Source organism: Anguilla anguilla, chromosome 4, assembly GCF_013347855.1.
Source record: "Anguilla anguilla isolate fAngAng1 chromosome 4, fAngAng1.pri, whole genome shotgun sequence".
Classification (NCBI taxonomy): Eukaryota; Metazoa; Chordata; class Actinopteri; order Anguilliformes; family Anguillidae; genus Anguilla; species Anguilla anguilla.
The window spans coordinates 17,873,383-17,888,493 of NC_049204.1; the positions used below are offsets into that span (position 1 = coordinate 17,873,383).

The 15,111-nt window shown below is 37.3% G+C and overlaps 1 protein-coding gene across 3 annotated transcripts in view; it reads left to right on the forward strand.

Annotated features, from left to right (window-relative positions):
- Nucleotides 1-10,938, forward strand: part of scn5lab (sodium channel, voltage gated, type V-like, alpha b) — a 130,582-nt gene extending 119,644 nt beyond the window's left edge. For all 3 annotated transcript variants that reach the window (XM_035415363.1, XM_035415365.1, XM_035415364.1), the window contains 4 exons: nt 212-349; nt 526-630; nt 1,017-1,287; nt 2,323-10,938. In XM_035415363.1, the coding sequence (XP_035271254.1) occupies nt 212-349; nt 526-630; nt 1,017-1,287; nt 2,323-3,551 (1,743 nt within the window). In that variant the 3' untranslated portion in view covers nt 3,552-10,938. The remainder of the gene's footprint in view (nt 1-211; nt 350-525; nt 631-1,016; nt 1,288-2,322) is intronic.
- The last annotated feature ends 4,173 nt before the right edge of the window (nt 10,939-15,111 follow it).

Here is a 15,111-nt window from a genome sequence, read left to right on the forward strand (position 1 = left end):
TTTTATAAACATGATATCATAAATGGAACATGCAATGCATGCATACATATATTTTGTATTTATTTATTTATTTTTTATTTAATGACCTTGTATTTATATAGGATGTTTCATTCATGACTGTAACACATAGTTATTTCCAGAAATATAACAGTAAAATCATTGCATGGATTATTTAATAAGTCTGAATGTTCTTTGTAACCCAATGAAACAGGTTGAGGAACAGCCCATCAAAGAGATAAATCTGTACATGTACCTGTACTTTGTCATCTTCATCATCTTTGGGTCATTCTTCACCTTGAATCTCTTCATTGGTGTGATCATCGACAATTTCAACCAGCAAAAAAGAAAGATAAGTGTCTCAAAATTGTATTCGCTCAATTCCCTTTTAAATCATAAGGATAATTGAACAGTGCAATTTGACAAATAAATTATAAAAATCATATAATGTGAATCTTTTACAGAACTGTTAAATGTACATGATTGTACACATGCCCCAAAAATAATTTTGATGGGATCTGTCTGTACTTAGGTGGACAGGATATCTTCATGACAGAGGAACAGAAGAAATACTATAATGCCATGAAGAAGCTGGGATCCAAAAAGCCCCAGAAGCCTATTCCAAGGCCAACGGTATGTACAGATATAAATGTAATGGACTGTATGTATCTTGATTTGCTGCTGTTAAATCATGTTTTAAATATGTTTTGGCATATATTATTTGTTCATATATAGTTGTTACATGCTTGGCCTGCATTTAAGATTGTGCCTTGGGTGTATGTCTTACATGTAAATGTTCCATGTACTTTGCTTATTAAACCTTTTTAAAAGAGGTGGTTTGCCTGTGCTGGTACTGAACAAACAATGTGATGCCCCTGTTGTTTTATGAAAAACACGTTATTACTTCAGCACGCATTTCCAGAATGTATTTTATGGCTGACGTTATTCCAGACTTGGGTGTGCTTGTTTACTGCGTTCAAGGAGGAATCACTAACAATGGCCTGTTTTCAACCATTTAGAACCCGGTGCAAGGATTCTTCTTTGACCTGGTGGGAAAGCAAGCTTTTGACATCATAATAATGGTGCTCATCATCCTGAACATGATCACCATGATGGTGGAGACAGACGAACAACCGAAGAATATGGAGATCATCCTCAACAAAATCAACTTGGCCTTCATTGTTATCTTCTCAGCAGAATGCCTCATCAAGATCACTGCCCTCCGTTGTTATTTTTTCACCGTTGGTTGGAACATCTTTGATTTTGTGGTGGTAATCCTTTCTATTGTGGGTATGTAAAATACATTTTTCAAGCTTTTCTGTAAATGAATACTTCCTTTCATGAATCTGGAATCCTTTTTTTGTGTATGAAGTTGCATGCAACAGACATATTACAGCCTAAAAATAGTATTTAAAAATAGTAATAGTATTATTATTTCTTATAGGGATTGATAATAATAATAATGCAAGCTATTTTTAAAGCTGTTGACTGTTGAGCTGTTGACTAAACTGTTGGCTGTTGAGTTGTTGATATTTATGTTAATAATACACCTTTACGAAAGGCATAAAAAATGTTAAGCTTCTCAAAGTCACATAAATTCACATTAATGAGGACATGGGAACTCAAGACTGGCTAGCCGAAAAGTTATCGTAAATTATCTAAGTGACAGGCTACAGTGATTAACTGACTATAAGCTGACAAGTAGGGCCATTTTCACCAGTTATGCATGAAAGTTGTGGCTTGCTTTTTACTAGTAGTGGGATCAAAGTTCCAATCATGGGCGCACCAGAGAAATTTTTTGGGTGGACTGGTGTGGGGCGATGCGAACATGGACGGGAGGAGAGGGGTTTGGGGGGAGTGCGTCGGTGATCGTCTACCTGGGGGAACCTCTGGTGTTTGAGTGTACAAATCAAACTGGCCGTGCCTAGGACATCCAGGACACAACAGGCTGCCGGCGGTGGTTTTTACACATTTATATTGTTACTTTAATAATTCCTCAAAAAAGGAAAGGCCTCTTTAAGTGCATATGCATCCATAAGATATGTAAATAGCTGCGGGACATTGGATCATTAGTTGTACGACAGTAATTTATATATTTGTGGCTACTGTGGCTAAAGAGGCAATTATTAACAGCTCTTTGTGGTTTTTAAGAAACTTGTTGTACACCAGTACCTAGCAATCTACATCCCCATATCATTCACACATCATATATATGGGTATGTCAGTTGTAATAATCACTGCTCCACCTTTGGTTTCCAAGGTACCAGAGTATTTTTCACATGCCATAATGTTGGTTGTTGACATCTCCATTTTTCATCTTTACAGGTATTGTTCTTGCAGACATTATAGAGAAATACTTTGTGTCGCCAACTTTATTCCGAGTCATAAGACTTGCAAGAATAGGCAGAGTCCTCAGACTTATACGTGGAGCCAAAGGAATCAGAACTTTACTTTTTGCCTTAATGATGTCTCTCCCGGCCTTGTTCAATATAGGCCTCCTGCTTTTCCTTGTGATGTTCATATATGCCATCTTCGGCATGGCTAACTTCGCCTACGTGAAGAAACAGGCCGGGATCGATGACATGTTCAACTTTGAGACTTTTGCGAACAGTATGATCTGCCTTTTCCAGATCACCACATCAGCTGGCTGGGACAGCCTTCTGAGCCCCATATTGAACAATTCTCCAGAGGAGTGCGACCCCAACATCCCCCATACGGGCACCACTGCCAGGGGAAACTGCGGGAATCCCTCTGTGGGCATCACATTCTTCGTCACCTATATCATTATATCGTTCCTCATTGTAGTGAACATGTACATAGCCATCATCCTGGAGAACTTCAGTGTGGCCACCGAGGAGAGCACGGAGCCTTTAAGCGAGGACGACTTTGAGATGTTCTACGAGGTGTGGGAGAAGTTTGACCCCGAGGCCACCCAATTCATTGAGTACTCCAAGCTGTCGGACTTTGCGGACACCTTGTCGGAGCCTCTGCGCATCGGCAAGCCCAACAAGATCAAGCTCATCTCCATGGACCTGCCCATGGTCAGTGGGGACAAAATCCACTGTCTTGACATTTTGTTCGCGTTCACCAAAAGGGTCTTGGGAGAGTCCGGGGAGATGGACGCTCTGAAGCAGCAGATGGAGGAGAAGTTCATGATGGCCAATCCGTCCAAAATCTCCTACGAGCCCATCACCACTACGCTTCGGCGCAAGCAGGAGGAGGTGTCAGCCACCGTCATCCAGAGGGCATACAGGAGGCATCTGGTGCGGCGGCAGGTGAAGCAAGCCTCTTTTCTCTATCGCCAGATCAACGCGGACAGCCAAGCTGAGGTGGACGACCCCCCAGAGAAGGAGGGGCTCATTGCCTGCATGATGAAGGAGAATTACGTACCCGAGATTATGGAGACGCTGTCTTCCACCTCATCTCCGCCATCTTATGACAGCGTGACCAGGGCTACTAGTGACCTTTTCCAAGTTTTAATTCCTGAGTCCAGGAACACAGACTTGTGTGAACCCTTGCCTCCCCCTGACAGAGACCGGGACACATTTCTGTAACAAAGCTTAGGAAACGCTTTGCTTCTCCTTTTTTTTTTTTTTTGTTTTTTTGTTTTTTTTTTTTGTTTACCGAATGTAACATAGCTCAAAAAACACTGACTCAGTCTTGATATACACGTGGTTGTGCATTATAACCACAGGGTTTCATAGGAATATATATAAATATATATATTTTTGGTATATGCTTTGTTGGAATACACGAAGGGAACGTGTAATTCACATAGACGACCCTTTGACCCTGCTTACGTCAAACTGTGCTTCACAATTATATGCATGAATGGCCTGCGCAGGGTCACAACAGTTATATCACTGATGTAATAATCATTTATTAGACGCAAGAAATACAGTTTATCACTATTTGCAGAATACGCCTGACTGTATGCATTTATTAAAGGTCTTACTTACAATGGTGTGATTCCTTATAAGAACATATGACTTTTAAATTATAACAAAACACAAGAAATGAATACAATTCTGATAGAAACATATAAAACTGTTCTACTTTATTGGCCTTTACTAGGGGTATGATTATTATTACATTTCATATTTTTCTATGTACAGAAAAACAATTTGTGTAGCTAGTAATAAAAAGGAATACTATCACACTGTAACATAATTAAATAACAGGTTTTAAAATTTACAATAAAACTGTACTCTATATTAGCTATCTTTTGGCATCATTGCACTTTGAGTTTACATGTAGGTTTATGCCTAATGTGTCCATTGTTTCATCAGTAGCCTGCAGCAATGCATGTCAGTGCAGTAAGCAAGGTAAGCATATGACAATCAAACCTACTTTGATAATGTTGTCAAGGTAAAATCCTGACAGGAGCAGACTTTCCTAATACTTAAGCTAAACTGAATTTAAGGCCATTGTCTGCTTATGTAAAAAATATCAGGCAGTGGGAGCAGCAAGCTTTGTTTTTTTTAAAATTTTTTTATTTAAAAACTATGACTATTTGCATTGCATGATTAACTGTATTTTACACAGATGGTATGCTTCATGACCATTTTTTTAAGAGGCTCTGTCTTGCACACACCATGTTTAGCAATAATATGCTAATTAGGGTTTGAAGAAAAAACAATTATCTTTAATAATAGTGTCAAAGTTTGTACTGTTTTGATTTGATCTCTGGAAAACCACTTCTGTTTTTACTGTAATGTCCTTACTGAAATTGTCGCTTCCGTTTTCAGACATCAGACTTGGAAAAGTACAAAGTTGTAACTCAAGACATCCTTGTTTGTTTTACAAGTCATTCTTGAAAGTCTGTTGAAGGGCTGTATTCAGTAGCAATAGCTCCAGTGTGTGCCTAGCCGCTCCCTGTCTCTTTTCTATACAACATTTAAGAAGGATGTACTCAGTTGTGAATGGAAGCCATTGATGGAGCTAGAATTACAATCTTGTATGATAATGAGATTTGTACAATATGGGGAAATTCCTAATACGTTTTTGATTGCATGCTGGATCACTTTATTAATAAATTAGAAAAATTCTCATGTTCCTCTATTAATAGTTTAATTAGAAAGCACATAGAGATTGCAGAGGGGATTTTTCACAAGGAAGTTACCTCCAGACATCTGTTTGATAAATTTGGCAACTGATGTCAAAAAAAGAAAAAAAGAAGGATATCCATAAAATTCACATAAGCCTTTGTTTACTATTTTAAAATGTTATTACGACATTATTTTTTTTATGTATGCTGTGTGACTTTGACAACCATCTCTTTACACGAAAACATTTGAAAACCACACACTATGTGTATGACAGTAGCCCACAATGATGCCTAATTCTTACAAATCTTAAATAGTGTTTGATTCAGATTTTCAAATGCTGAATAACTTAAACAATAAATGTTTTTTGTTTTTTTAATGAAGGGTCATGATATTTATACCAGTTGTTTAAGATTCAGATTTTGCAACCAATGTTTAATTCACTCAAGTAAAACTTATAATAACATACTGAGAACCTGAAATTGACTATGTCTATTCTTACTACATCATTAAAGGAATAGTTCACTTTTTGGGCCTATATATTTAAATTTTAGTATATGATTTTGATTGGCCCAAGCAGTATTTGAGTGTGAAGGAGGCTATTTTGTGACACATTGGGGTTACAATGACTGGTACAGGGGCATTCTCAGGTTTTGGATTTAAATTAAAGAAGAAAAAAAACATTTAAAAACTTCTAGAGCAGCTTCTATAATGTTATGTTTCCAGAGGCAGTGCATGTTAACACATTTATTATAATTATTCACTAGAACACATTTTATAGCACTTATTTACAATTATAATCATAAATATCATTTTTTATATTTTTCTAGTACTTATTTCCTCCTTTGGTTCAGCAGTCTCAGGTTGCATGTTCTAATAGGAAATAGTTTCAACCGAAAAGATTCAACTTAATTCAAAATAATAATAATAATAATCTGGTAATATAGTTCATACAACCTCTGGAAGCATTCCAAATTCCAGAAAGTGAACTATCCCTTTAATTCCAATATCTGAACACGTAGTCACACTTTACATATTTATTTATTCGTAAAGCCTTCATAAAGCATGTACTTTTTAATGCCTTGCTTAATGTGACGTAAGATCTTTTTAAATCAGTCATAAAGAAATGCATTACTCTCTGGCTATAAGGATATTGAACAACACATTATTTTACTTGACTTTACTTTGACCAAAATTTCTTGACTCACATTTATTGTTATTATTTCCGATAATGTTACTCTGTAGTAAGGGAGCTGTTATATGTGCTTTGTGAATGCTTTATGAATACATATTGTATGGAATGTGTGAGCCAATATTGTCACATAATTGTCATACAAAATTATACAAATTTTGAATTTCTTCAAAACAAGCTAACCAAATAACTACATATTTTAAAATTGATTGTTTTCCATATCACAAACTTGTATACATAAAGCAATACCTCAATTGCACACACTCTCAAGCATGCTGATTTAACATGAATGATGTCCCAATTCTGCCAATTATTTTCTTTTAAATTTGCAGGAAATTGGTGAAATGGAAGAGCTGGTCCTTCAAAGTAGTTGTGTACTCCTGTTTTTAGAACTTATGATGTATGATACAAAACTCCTCACTTTGGACAGTTGGGCAATCATGTCTTAATAAATGCAATATTCACAGTGAATGCATTTGTGTCATTATGGATAATGAACACTCAGTATCATGAATTTACATAATACTGGCTCTCTTGGTTGGATTACTATATAGTATAGTTTTAAATACAATTGTTGCACTGAAGAAATATAACCCTATACAAAAAAGTTTTTTGTGTGCTGAGGGTGAGGGAGCACATATTCAATGTGAAGTTCTTTAAAGATATTTATTTGGCGTAGTTGGTTTTGTCTGCTCAGTTGTTGGGGTTATGGTTTTCATGAGGCACTATGAGATTTACCTTCATGATATTGGGTTGAATATTAGTGATTAGTGCATACTGTAAACCAAAGCACGTGTCACAACAATACAATTGTTGGAACACAATACAACAAGAATAGCATGTTAAAAGTTTTAAAAAAGAAAAAAAGTTGGGAGTCATTTTTGCTAAGTTTCTATCATGAAGTGACTGACTGCAATTGATATAGATTTCCTTATTGGATTATGAGTTGATGCATTTTACTTATTTGGTTTACAGAATGAAATACTTGCTGTTTTGCAGCGTGTACTTATTAGTAGACACCAAATTTTCAGCCAAAGGAAAATTAGTTTTGGGGGGGGGGGGGGGGGGGGGGGGGGTTGTGCCAAATACATAATATGAGAAAAAAAGATGGAAGGGAAAGAAGAGATTTGCCATACTGTGTAGTTATATCCTTAGCTATGTGAAATGTATACGTGAAATACATGTAACATGAAATCCCTTAGTTATAGAACCTGAAGTTTATGTTGAATAGAATTTTGGGCTGTGTGTGAAGCATGATTATGAAAAACCCTCTCAAACCTAATACTGCACATACATTTTAAATCATTATGCTTATTAAAACTGGAGTTATTTTACCAAGTATATTTGGAATTATAGTAACAAGGAGGTCTGCATTGCCTACTCTGAAGCAAGGTCTTTGCATGAATTGGGACATCATATGCTATGCTATCTCTATAAATATTGATTTTGCAATATAACCAGTCTAACATGAGAAATAAGATTGCCTATTGAAAGCAATAATAAGCTGAAAACAAAACTTTTTGGTCCAACTCCTGCCTTCAGTTTCTAAGCTAGGGGCATTGTACTGTTATTTCTCCTCATTTGTAATATATTTCAATTTATCATCTTTTTCATGCCCAGGTAATGATTGAGCCACACATCTTTGTTTTTGTAAATCAATCAGTATAGATATGGCATTAGGCATGACATCATATATTATAGCTGGAACACTCTCCCATAGTCAGTTAGTTGAAGAACAAATGCACTACCAAAGCCAAATTATAATTTAGGGACCACTGTACTGTGTCCATTTGATTGATGAAGGCCCATGTTGCCTAAATGTAGTTGTTATTATTCTTATTTTTGTAGTTTACCTTATTTATAGGACATTACCATTTTCAATGAATGGCTGAGTTTTCCTCTCTTTTTTGATAATTGATGCTTTTGATGCTGAAAACGTTTTTGATGGAATTACTGCTGAAGGATATAAATACACATAGAAAGATAGAATCCTGTGGATTTGAAAAACCCTACTATGGCATCCAATGATTGAAGATGTGGAGTGGCACTAAGATAGTGTGCATAGGCTGCAGTTCCCTGCATACATTTTGTATGTACTGTATAGAGCATGAACAGTGGACAGAACAAACTCTTGTAAAGTGAAAATATTCACCCCTAAGTATGCTTTTGGCCGAATCCTTATGTCCATTACATACACACACCTGCTTGTGGTCTAGAAAATTTTGTCTAAAAGCAAACTGATATTTCAATCTGTCATGGTTCTGAGAGGTCATGATTAATACTAAAAGCATTCTTTTGACTAAATAGAATCCAGTCATGCATCTGTTGAGCATTATTCTAACTACTGCTGCAGGTTATTTTTTTGCTCATCTCGGCATGTCTTTTCTGATTATTCTTATACCCTGTGCTTCCTTTTTGGGTTTATATTCTAACAGAAATGCTGGGAGCATTTCTTTATTTTATTTATTTTTAATTTTTTTTTTATGGAATCACTCCCTGGCTACCATGCTTAAATGTGAAAATCTGGATGAAACAAATGTAGTGAAGCAGATAACAAAAGCAGAATATCTGATAGACACACTTATGCACTGAAAAGAATGCTATTCTTTAGTAGTTTTCCTTGTTTAAATAGTTCAGAATTCAATTTATAGAACTGCTGTGAAAGTTGATATAAATTTAAGCCATATGCTATATGCCATATTTTTTAAATTGCACGCCAGTAGTTCAGCATGTTCATATGTTTATGTCCCATTCAGGTGGGATCTGGGTGTCAGTCTACCGTCACACCATTAAAGTGTTGAAGGTTTACCCTCAATAACAAAGCTCTGTGGGGAGGAAAGGTTGTTTTTTTTTTTTGCTGATCTCCTCTCATTTCTGGACAATTATATTGGATTACAAAAGCGGTAAAGGCGTATGAAAAGTCAGGAATCAGAATTAGGCTTAGAATTAGATCGTTTTATTTTGGGGATATATATTTTTTTTCACAATGCACATGTGTTATCACTGAGTCTACTGAATGAGCTGAAACACATTTGGATGACCTGGATGGATGACAGTTGTTCATACTGGAAAGAGCCATCAGCAGTTTATTTATTGCAACTAACACCATGTTGAAATATTTGGTAGTTTATCCACGCCTGGTATTTTGCGAATTTTTGTTTTACACTTTTACATGGAATGTATATTTCTTTTTAAGACCAAATAATCCTTTATTTGATTTTCCCCATCTTTATGTCATGTCTGTGATTTAAGAAATGGTTTTTTGTAAATGTGTCAATATTAGCACAGACATGCTTGTTTTACTTTTTTTTTTTAAATCAGAAATATTTTGCATGTGTGCAATGTGAAGGCCTATGATTGAAATGGGAAATTACGGAATATGTTGTTTATGCTTTATATATAAATGTATAATACAAGTTCCTAATGTAGATGTGTTTTATATTGTAGAACTCACTGTATTTAATTGCATTTTTATTTCATTGATTTACTTTTTGTAAGGAAATTTACAAAGGATTATGCCAACAATGCATACAGGACATGTGGACTGCCCAATGAGTGCTGCTTCATGATGCCCTACTTTACCTCTGGGAGAATGCATGTTCTTTGGGGACTGGGTCTCTAAAGCCTGAATTAAGGTTTCAGCTCAGCAAAGTGTGAGTGATCCCAAAAAAATATGTGCCTGGTTTTCAACACTATGGAAGAAGTGCATGATTCAGTAAAATGTAGGCCTTTTCTTTTGTTTTTTCTTAGCTATATTCACATTTATACAGTATCTCTTACAGTACGAGTGTAAATTCCTGTTTCTTTGTTTTAAATAAAAATGAATATGAAAAAAAAATGTTGTCCAAATGATCAGGACAATTGGGAAACAAAGAATCAGTGGGTTTGACACATGCATGGCAATAAATTAATAAATGCAATAACAAAACAAATAAACATCAAATAAAATGTTAGTATACAAATGAAAAATTAGAACACAGTGAAAATGAAAAGTATAGAACACAGGGTGGATTTGTTGCTGCCTGACTTCTGTGTTAGAAACTTCCAGAATACTAGTGTGTTCTTTTCCAGTTCATATCATTACAGTTAGAGTTCAAGGCCAACTCCTTTGTAGTCATTATGCTGCTTGCATTTTGCAAAATAATTGCTTTGGCCAGATTATTTACATCAAGAACACACATAAATATACAAAATGTAGGTAGCAAACTTTCTCTGGATTATATGAGTAGTTTGAGTCATTATAGGCAGGAATGCAAAGAGACACTACAAATATACAAGATGATAGCATCAGCTTTTCAGGTAGTTTTGCATCATGGTCATAGTTTTGGGGTGATTGAAAAGCGAATTTTGTTTTGTTTCTTTTTGGATTTCCAGTGTTAATTCAACTCTAACAGAGTACAATAAGGACCGTATGTACTCTGTAAGCGTTGATTTAACACTGAACATTTTACTCTGCAGGGGATGCCCTGACTTCCTATTTCAATGGAAACCTTGTAAGGACACAAAAAAAAAGAAAGAAAAAAAAGAGGTTTTTCAATGTGTCGATGGTAAGAAAATTATACCATTGTGGTCTGATACATTTTTACACTTGATATGTGCATAAAAATAATTTGTGTATAAACAGACTTCTGCTCTTCTTTTCTGTCCCTTAATTCACCCTGCAACCTGGTTGCAAACAGAATAAAGTGATGATGCTGCCGTAAACCCCTGTTCTTGTTTCTGGGGCTTGTTTCATGGTTTTAGCACATTGCTTCTATCATGTCATTGGATGTTTATAATTGGCTAGTCCAATCACATGTCCTCTCTGACTATACCAATATTAGCATATGACATGGGCATTTTCACAAAGGCCTCTTTCCACATTTTGTCTTCCCCTGCCACTGAGTGTTCAGCTGTTTTTTAATGTCAAGGAATTTCCCATGAATGTTCACTTTTTATTCTTTAATTTAGATGACTGTGTTATTCATTTGTGTGTTTCGTCTTAAGTTATCATCAAAGTATATTTTGTCAAAATCAATGTTTTCCCATGCTTTGACATCTGGCTTCAGTTCAATATATTTTGATGTCATAAGTCATTTTAAACCTACAGACTCATTAATTGTATTGCCCACTGAAAATCATAGTAAATGGCGATCAAACAAAACGTTCATGCTGCTGAACTGAATGTATGTGGTGACTCAAAGACAACCAACTGTATACATACATTTATATTTCCTAAATTTATTTGGAGTTACTCTGGAATTAAAACTGGACACAAATGCAAGAGAACCGAGAAAAAAAAACTATTGAACTGGGTGGTATACACCATGTTGTGATAAGAGTAATCTATTTTTCAAACTAGCTAGCAATCACTGCCCAAAAGGTTATGAAAATAGATAAACATTTGTCAAAATAAAAGTCACACAGTAGAAACAAATCTAGAGCCTCAATTATATAAATGTTCTTTGATTTAAACTTTAACGTAATCGTAAGATCATCCCCCAAGTAGTGCTTATGATTGACTTAGAAAAATGAAAGTTTCTTACATTGGCGTAAATCTGCATCTAATGCACCTGTGCTATACAAATATAAAATGAACTTAAATTTGAAGTCATGTGAACATCTGGTGAATGGAGCCAATAACCTTTTCCTCTAAATAATCCTGCATTTGCATTCAAACATTTCTTGCACTCTTCATGCCTAAAATTGATTATCAATTAAATGTTATTTTAGTATCAATCTAATGCCCACATCGAGGATTCTGGCACAGCCCGCAAACATGAAACACCTCTATATAATCAGCAGGTAACTACATTTACATCAAGTTTAAACTCTACATAGAGATGCAATCATATCTACATCATAGTGGGATTTCATAAATAACCATTTAGTCATGGTTTTGAGTTGGCCACTGCTTACGGCAAAATTTGGTCATAAGACCGTTTTATAATTGAGGCCCCTGATGTAATGATTTAAACATATTTTCATGTTTCCAATGTCTGAATCTTCTGAGCTCTAACTAGAAATTTTAACTTCAATGAAGAGACCTAAAGTGATGCTATTGAAGTAATTCATAACATTCCACCCTTCTTTTAGCTTTCGTATTCCTTTCTATCTAACCTTGTGTCGGTAAGGCCTTTGCCTATCACCGTTAAAGGGTAAGATAGTTCTAATGACTCTATCTCATATTATTCAAAATGTTGAAACAAAGACTTGACTGAGGGATCCATTATGATCATGATCATCTAATTCTTCTGTGTGCTGTCTGAAAGATAATATTCGTTCAAGGTTTTATTTTAGAGAGACTGGGGCATGCCTGTAAAACATTCTGCAGAATCTTCCTGACAATGGGGTCACTTAAGGATGCGACAGTCTTGTGACTTACAATGCTTTTTCAGCTGCGTCAGCCATTCACAGTGACAGTTGTCGCATCCTGTCAGCTTGCAGCCGTCGTGTTAATATTTGCGTGAGCCAAATGCTGAGGATCGGCATCCATGACAGTGCTTTTTTGCCCATCCGTATCAAATTGGGCATCTTTGCCATTTAAGCACTTGTGACTTGCTGATTCTGGGCAGGGAGTCATCAAAACAAAGTCAGGAGCTCATCAGCCATTCTTGAGTTCCCCCACAAAGCCTGCAGATCCTTGAGTATGAAGCATATATCCTCATGTTCTGAAGCCTGCCCCTTCATTCTACATTACACGTATAAATACTGACTTCCTGAACTTGACATTTTCTTACTTAAAATTTAAATTTTCTGTCTGCTTACCAGGCGGATACTGATGCACTCAGTCACTCAAAGACATTTTTTGTTTGTCATCCCATTCATGATTACTCTCCATATGTTCGAAAAATGAATTGCTTTTAGGAGGGTCACAATTAGCCATTGATTGTATGATTAATCAGGTGACAGTGATAGTTCAGCGCCCCCATGAGGTTATTGGCTGTAAAGCAAGTTTAATCTCTGTGGCTCATGTGAAAATACGGTGAACCCCCCGCCCTCACGCCCCCCCCCCCCCCCCCCCCCACCCCCCCAGGCCATTAATTATGTGCAGACTTTAAGGGCATCGGCCCCATCAAACTGGGGGAGGAGTACTGGTGTCTGCTGCCTTCTTTGTTAAGCTGCTGACGGGCAGATATACTGTCGAGCTATGTGCTCTGACTGACGCCACACAGCTGCCAAAGTGTGTTCCTAGCTCCCCAGGAGAGCCTGCAAACCACACTGTGTGCGGTTTTAAAGTGGGTATAATACAGTTTAATCCATTGTAGGATTTTAACTAGGCTATGTGGCATTTCACGTGGCGCGCTGCTACTCTGTCACCTTTCCCCGTGTCATGCCGAAGTAAGCAAGTGAAGCGCGCTAATTAGGAGAAAGGCACGGACGCTACTGACTTATCTGTTCAATTCCTCCTGGCTGGGGCGGGTGGATGGGGGCCGGCCCTCTGGGGGTGCATCGGGGGGCATTATTCAGGACATACTGGGGCTATTTGCTGCTCTGTGGTCTCCAGTAAGCTATGCAACCCAGAGTCAGGGGTTAGACAATGCTGAATGGGGGTGCCAAACAGCACTGAAAATAGACTGTGTGTTCTTGGCTCTGCTGGGAGGGACACTGCAGGTCTGGAATCAGATGGTCAGTTTCTGTCACAGGAGGGGGGGGGGGGAGGGATTTCTGTTAAGAGATCTCTGGGCGTGTCGGCAGAGAAGGGCAATGGTTAACAAACCACAACATCCTGTCTTATCCTATCTTATTAGCTGTAAGAATGCGGGGGACTTGTTCGGTGGCATCTTGTGCATCCTGCAGCTGTTGGTGATGACTGAAGAAGCACCCAGGAGCAGAAACGGCTTGCATTTCTGTATACGGGCCTCAGCTTCATATATGGAGGAGGAGGAGGAGGAGCAGGAGAAGAAGAAGAAGAAGAAGAAGAAGAAAAAAAAAAAGAAGAAGAAGAAGAATTAGAAGGCAGTAAACAATGCTCACTGTTTGTCAGCAAATATTTTAAATATGTTTTTAACGCCATATAACTCACTGGGACAAACTAAAAAAGGTAAAAGCAACCTGCACAGTGACATCTCATTGTTTGCTCAATCTACAGGGAGTAATGTGAATGGGTGGCAGATATGGAATATACAATAATCATTGCAAGTTCTAAAAAAAAATACACTATTTACGTGGATGACTCCATGTGCTTATGTGGGGCGTGACGCTGTGCATGTGCCGACAAAAATGTCACAGTGTGTCTGGACCAATGGCGTCTCTGCAGTCTTTGTGTGACTTGACACAAAATTATACGCATTCAGTCTTAAAAATCTTTGGTTAAATCAGTCCACCAACATCTCATCTGTACCAGGAGCGAGGGGTAAAGATATCGAGAGAGAACCAAAAATATCCACATTGCTGCATCTGAGTGTTCGTTGTCTTCTGTTTTCCATTAATTGCAGTCTTGACTTTTGGGTTGCAGGAAGTAGCACTTGTGTGTGTGTGTGTTTGTGCGTGAGAGAGAGAGAGAGAGAGAGAGAGAGAGAGAGAGAGAGAGAGAGAGAGAGAGAGAAAGAGCCCTTCCCTTTAGTGTCTGTCTGACCTCATCCAGTCCGAATCCGCAGACGAGATGGTTTTTGCCCTAGCGCTCATTAAATGAGCATCACTGGATATCATGATATAAACAAAGGAGTCCCTTGGGTATGCAAATTCAGGCAGGTCTCAAGCAGTCTTGCATGTGTCTGTGTACCTCATGATGTAAATTATTAGACGGCAAAATCATAGTGTGTTGTTTGAAATCTGACTACTTGTAAACACTGCCCCCTGTCTAGAGGGGTATCTCCTCCACTAGATCACAGACAACAAATATGATCTGCTGCAGCTGGACACTTCTCTGTACAATGTGGAATACACCCTGGTTCG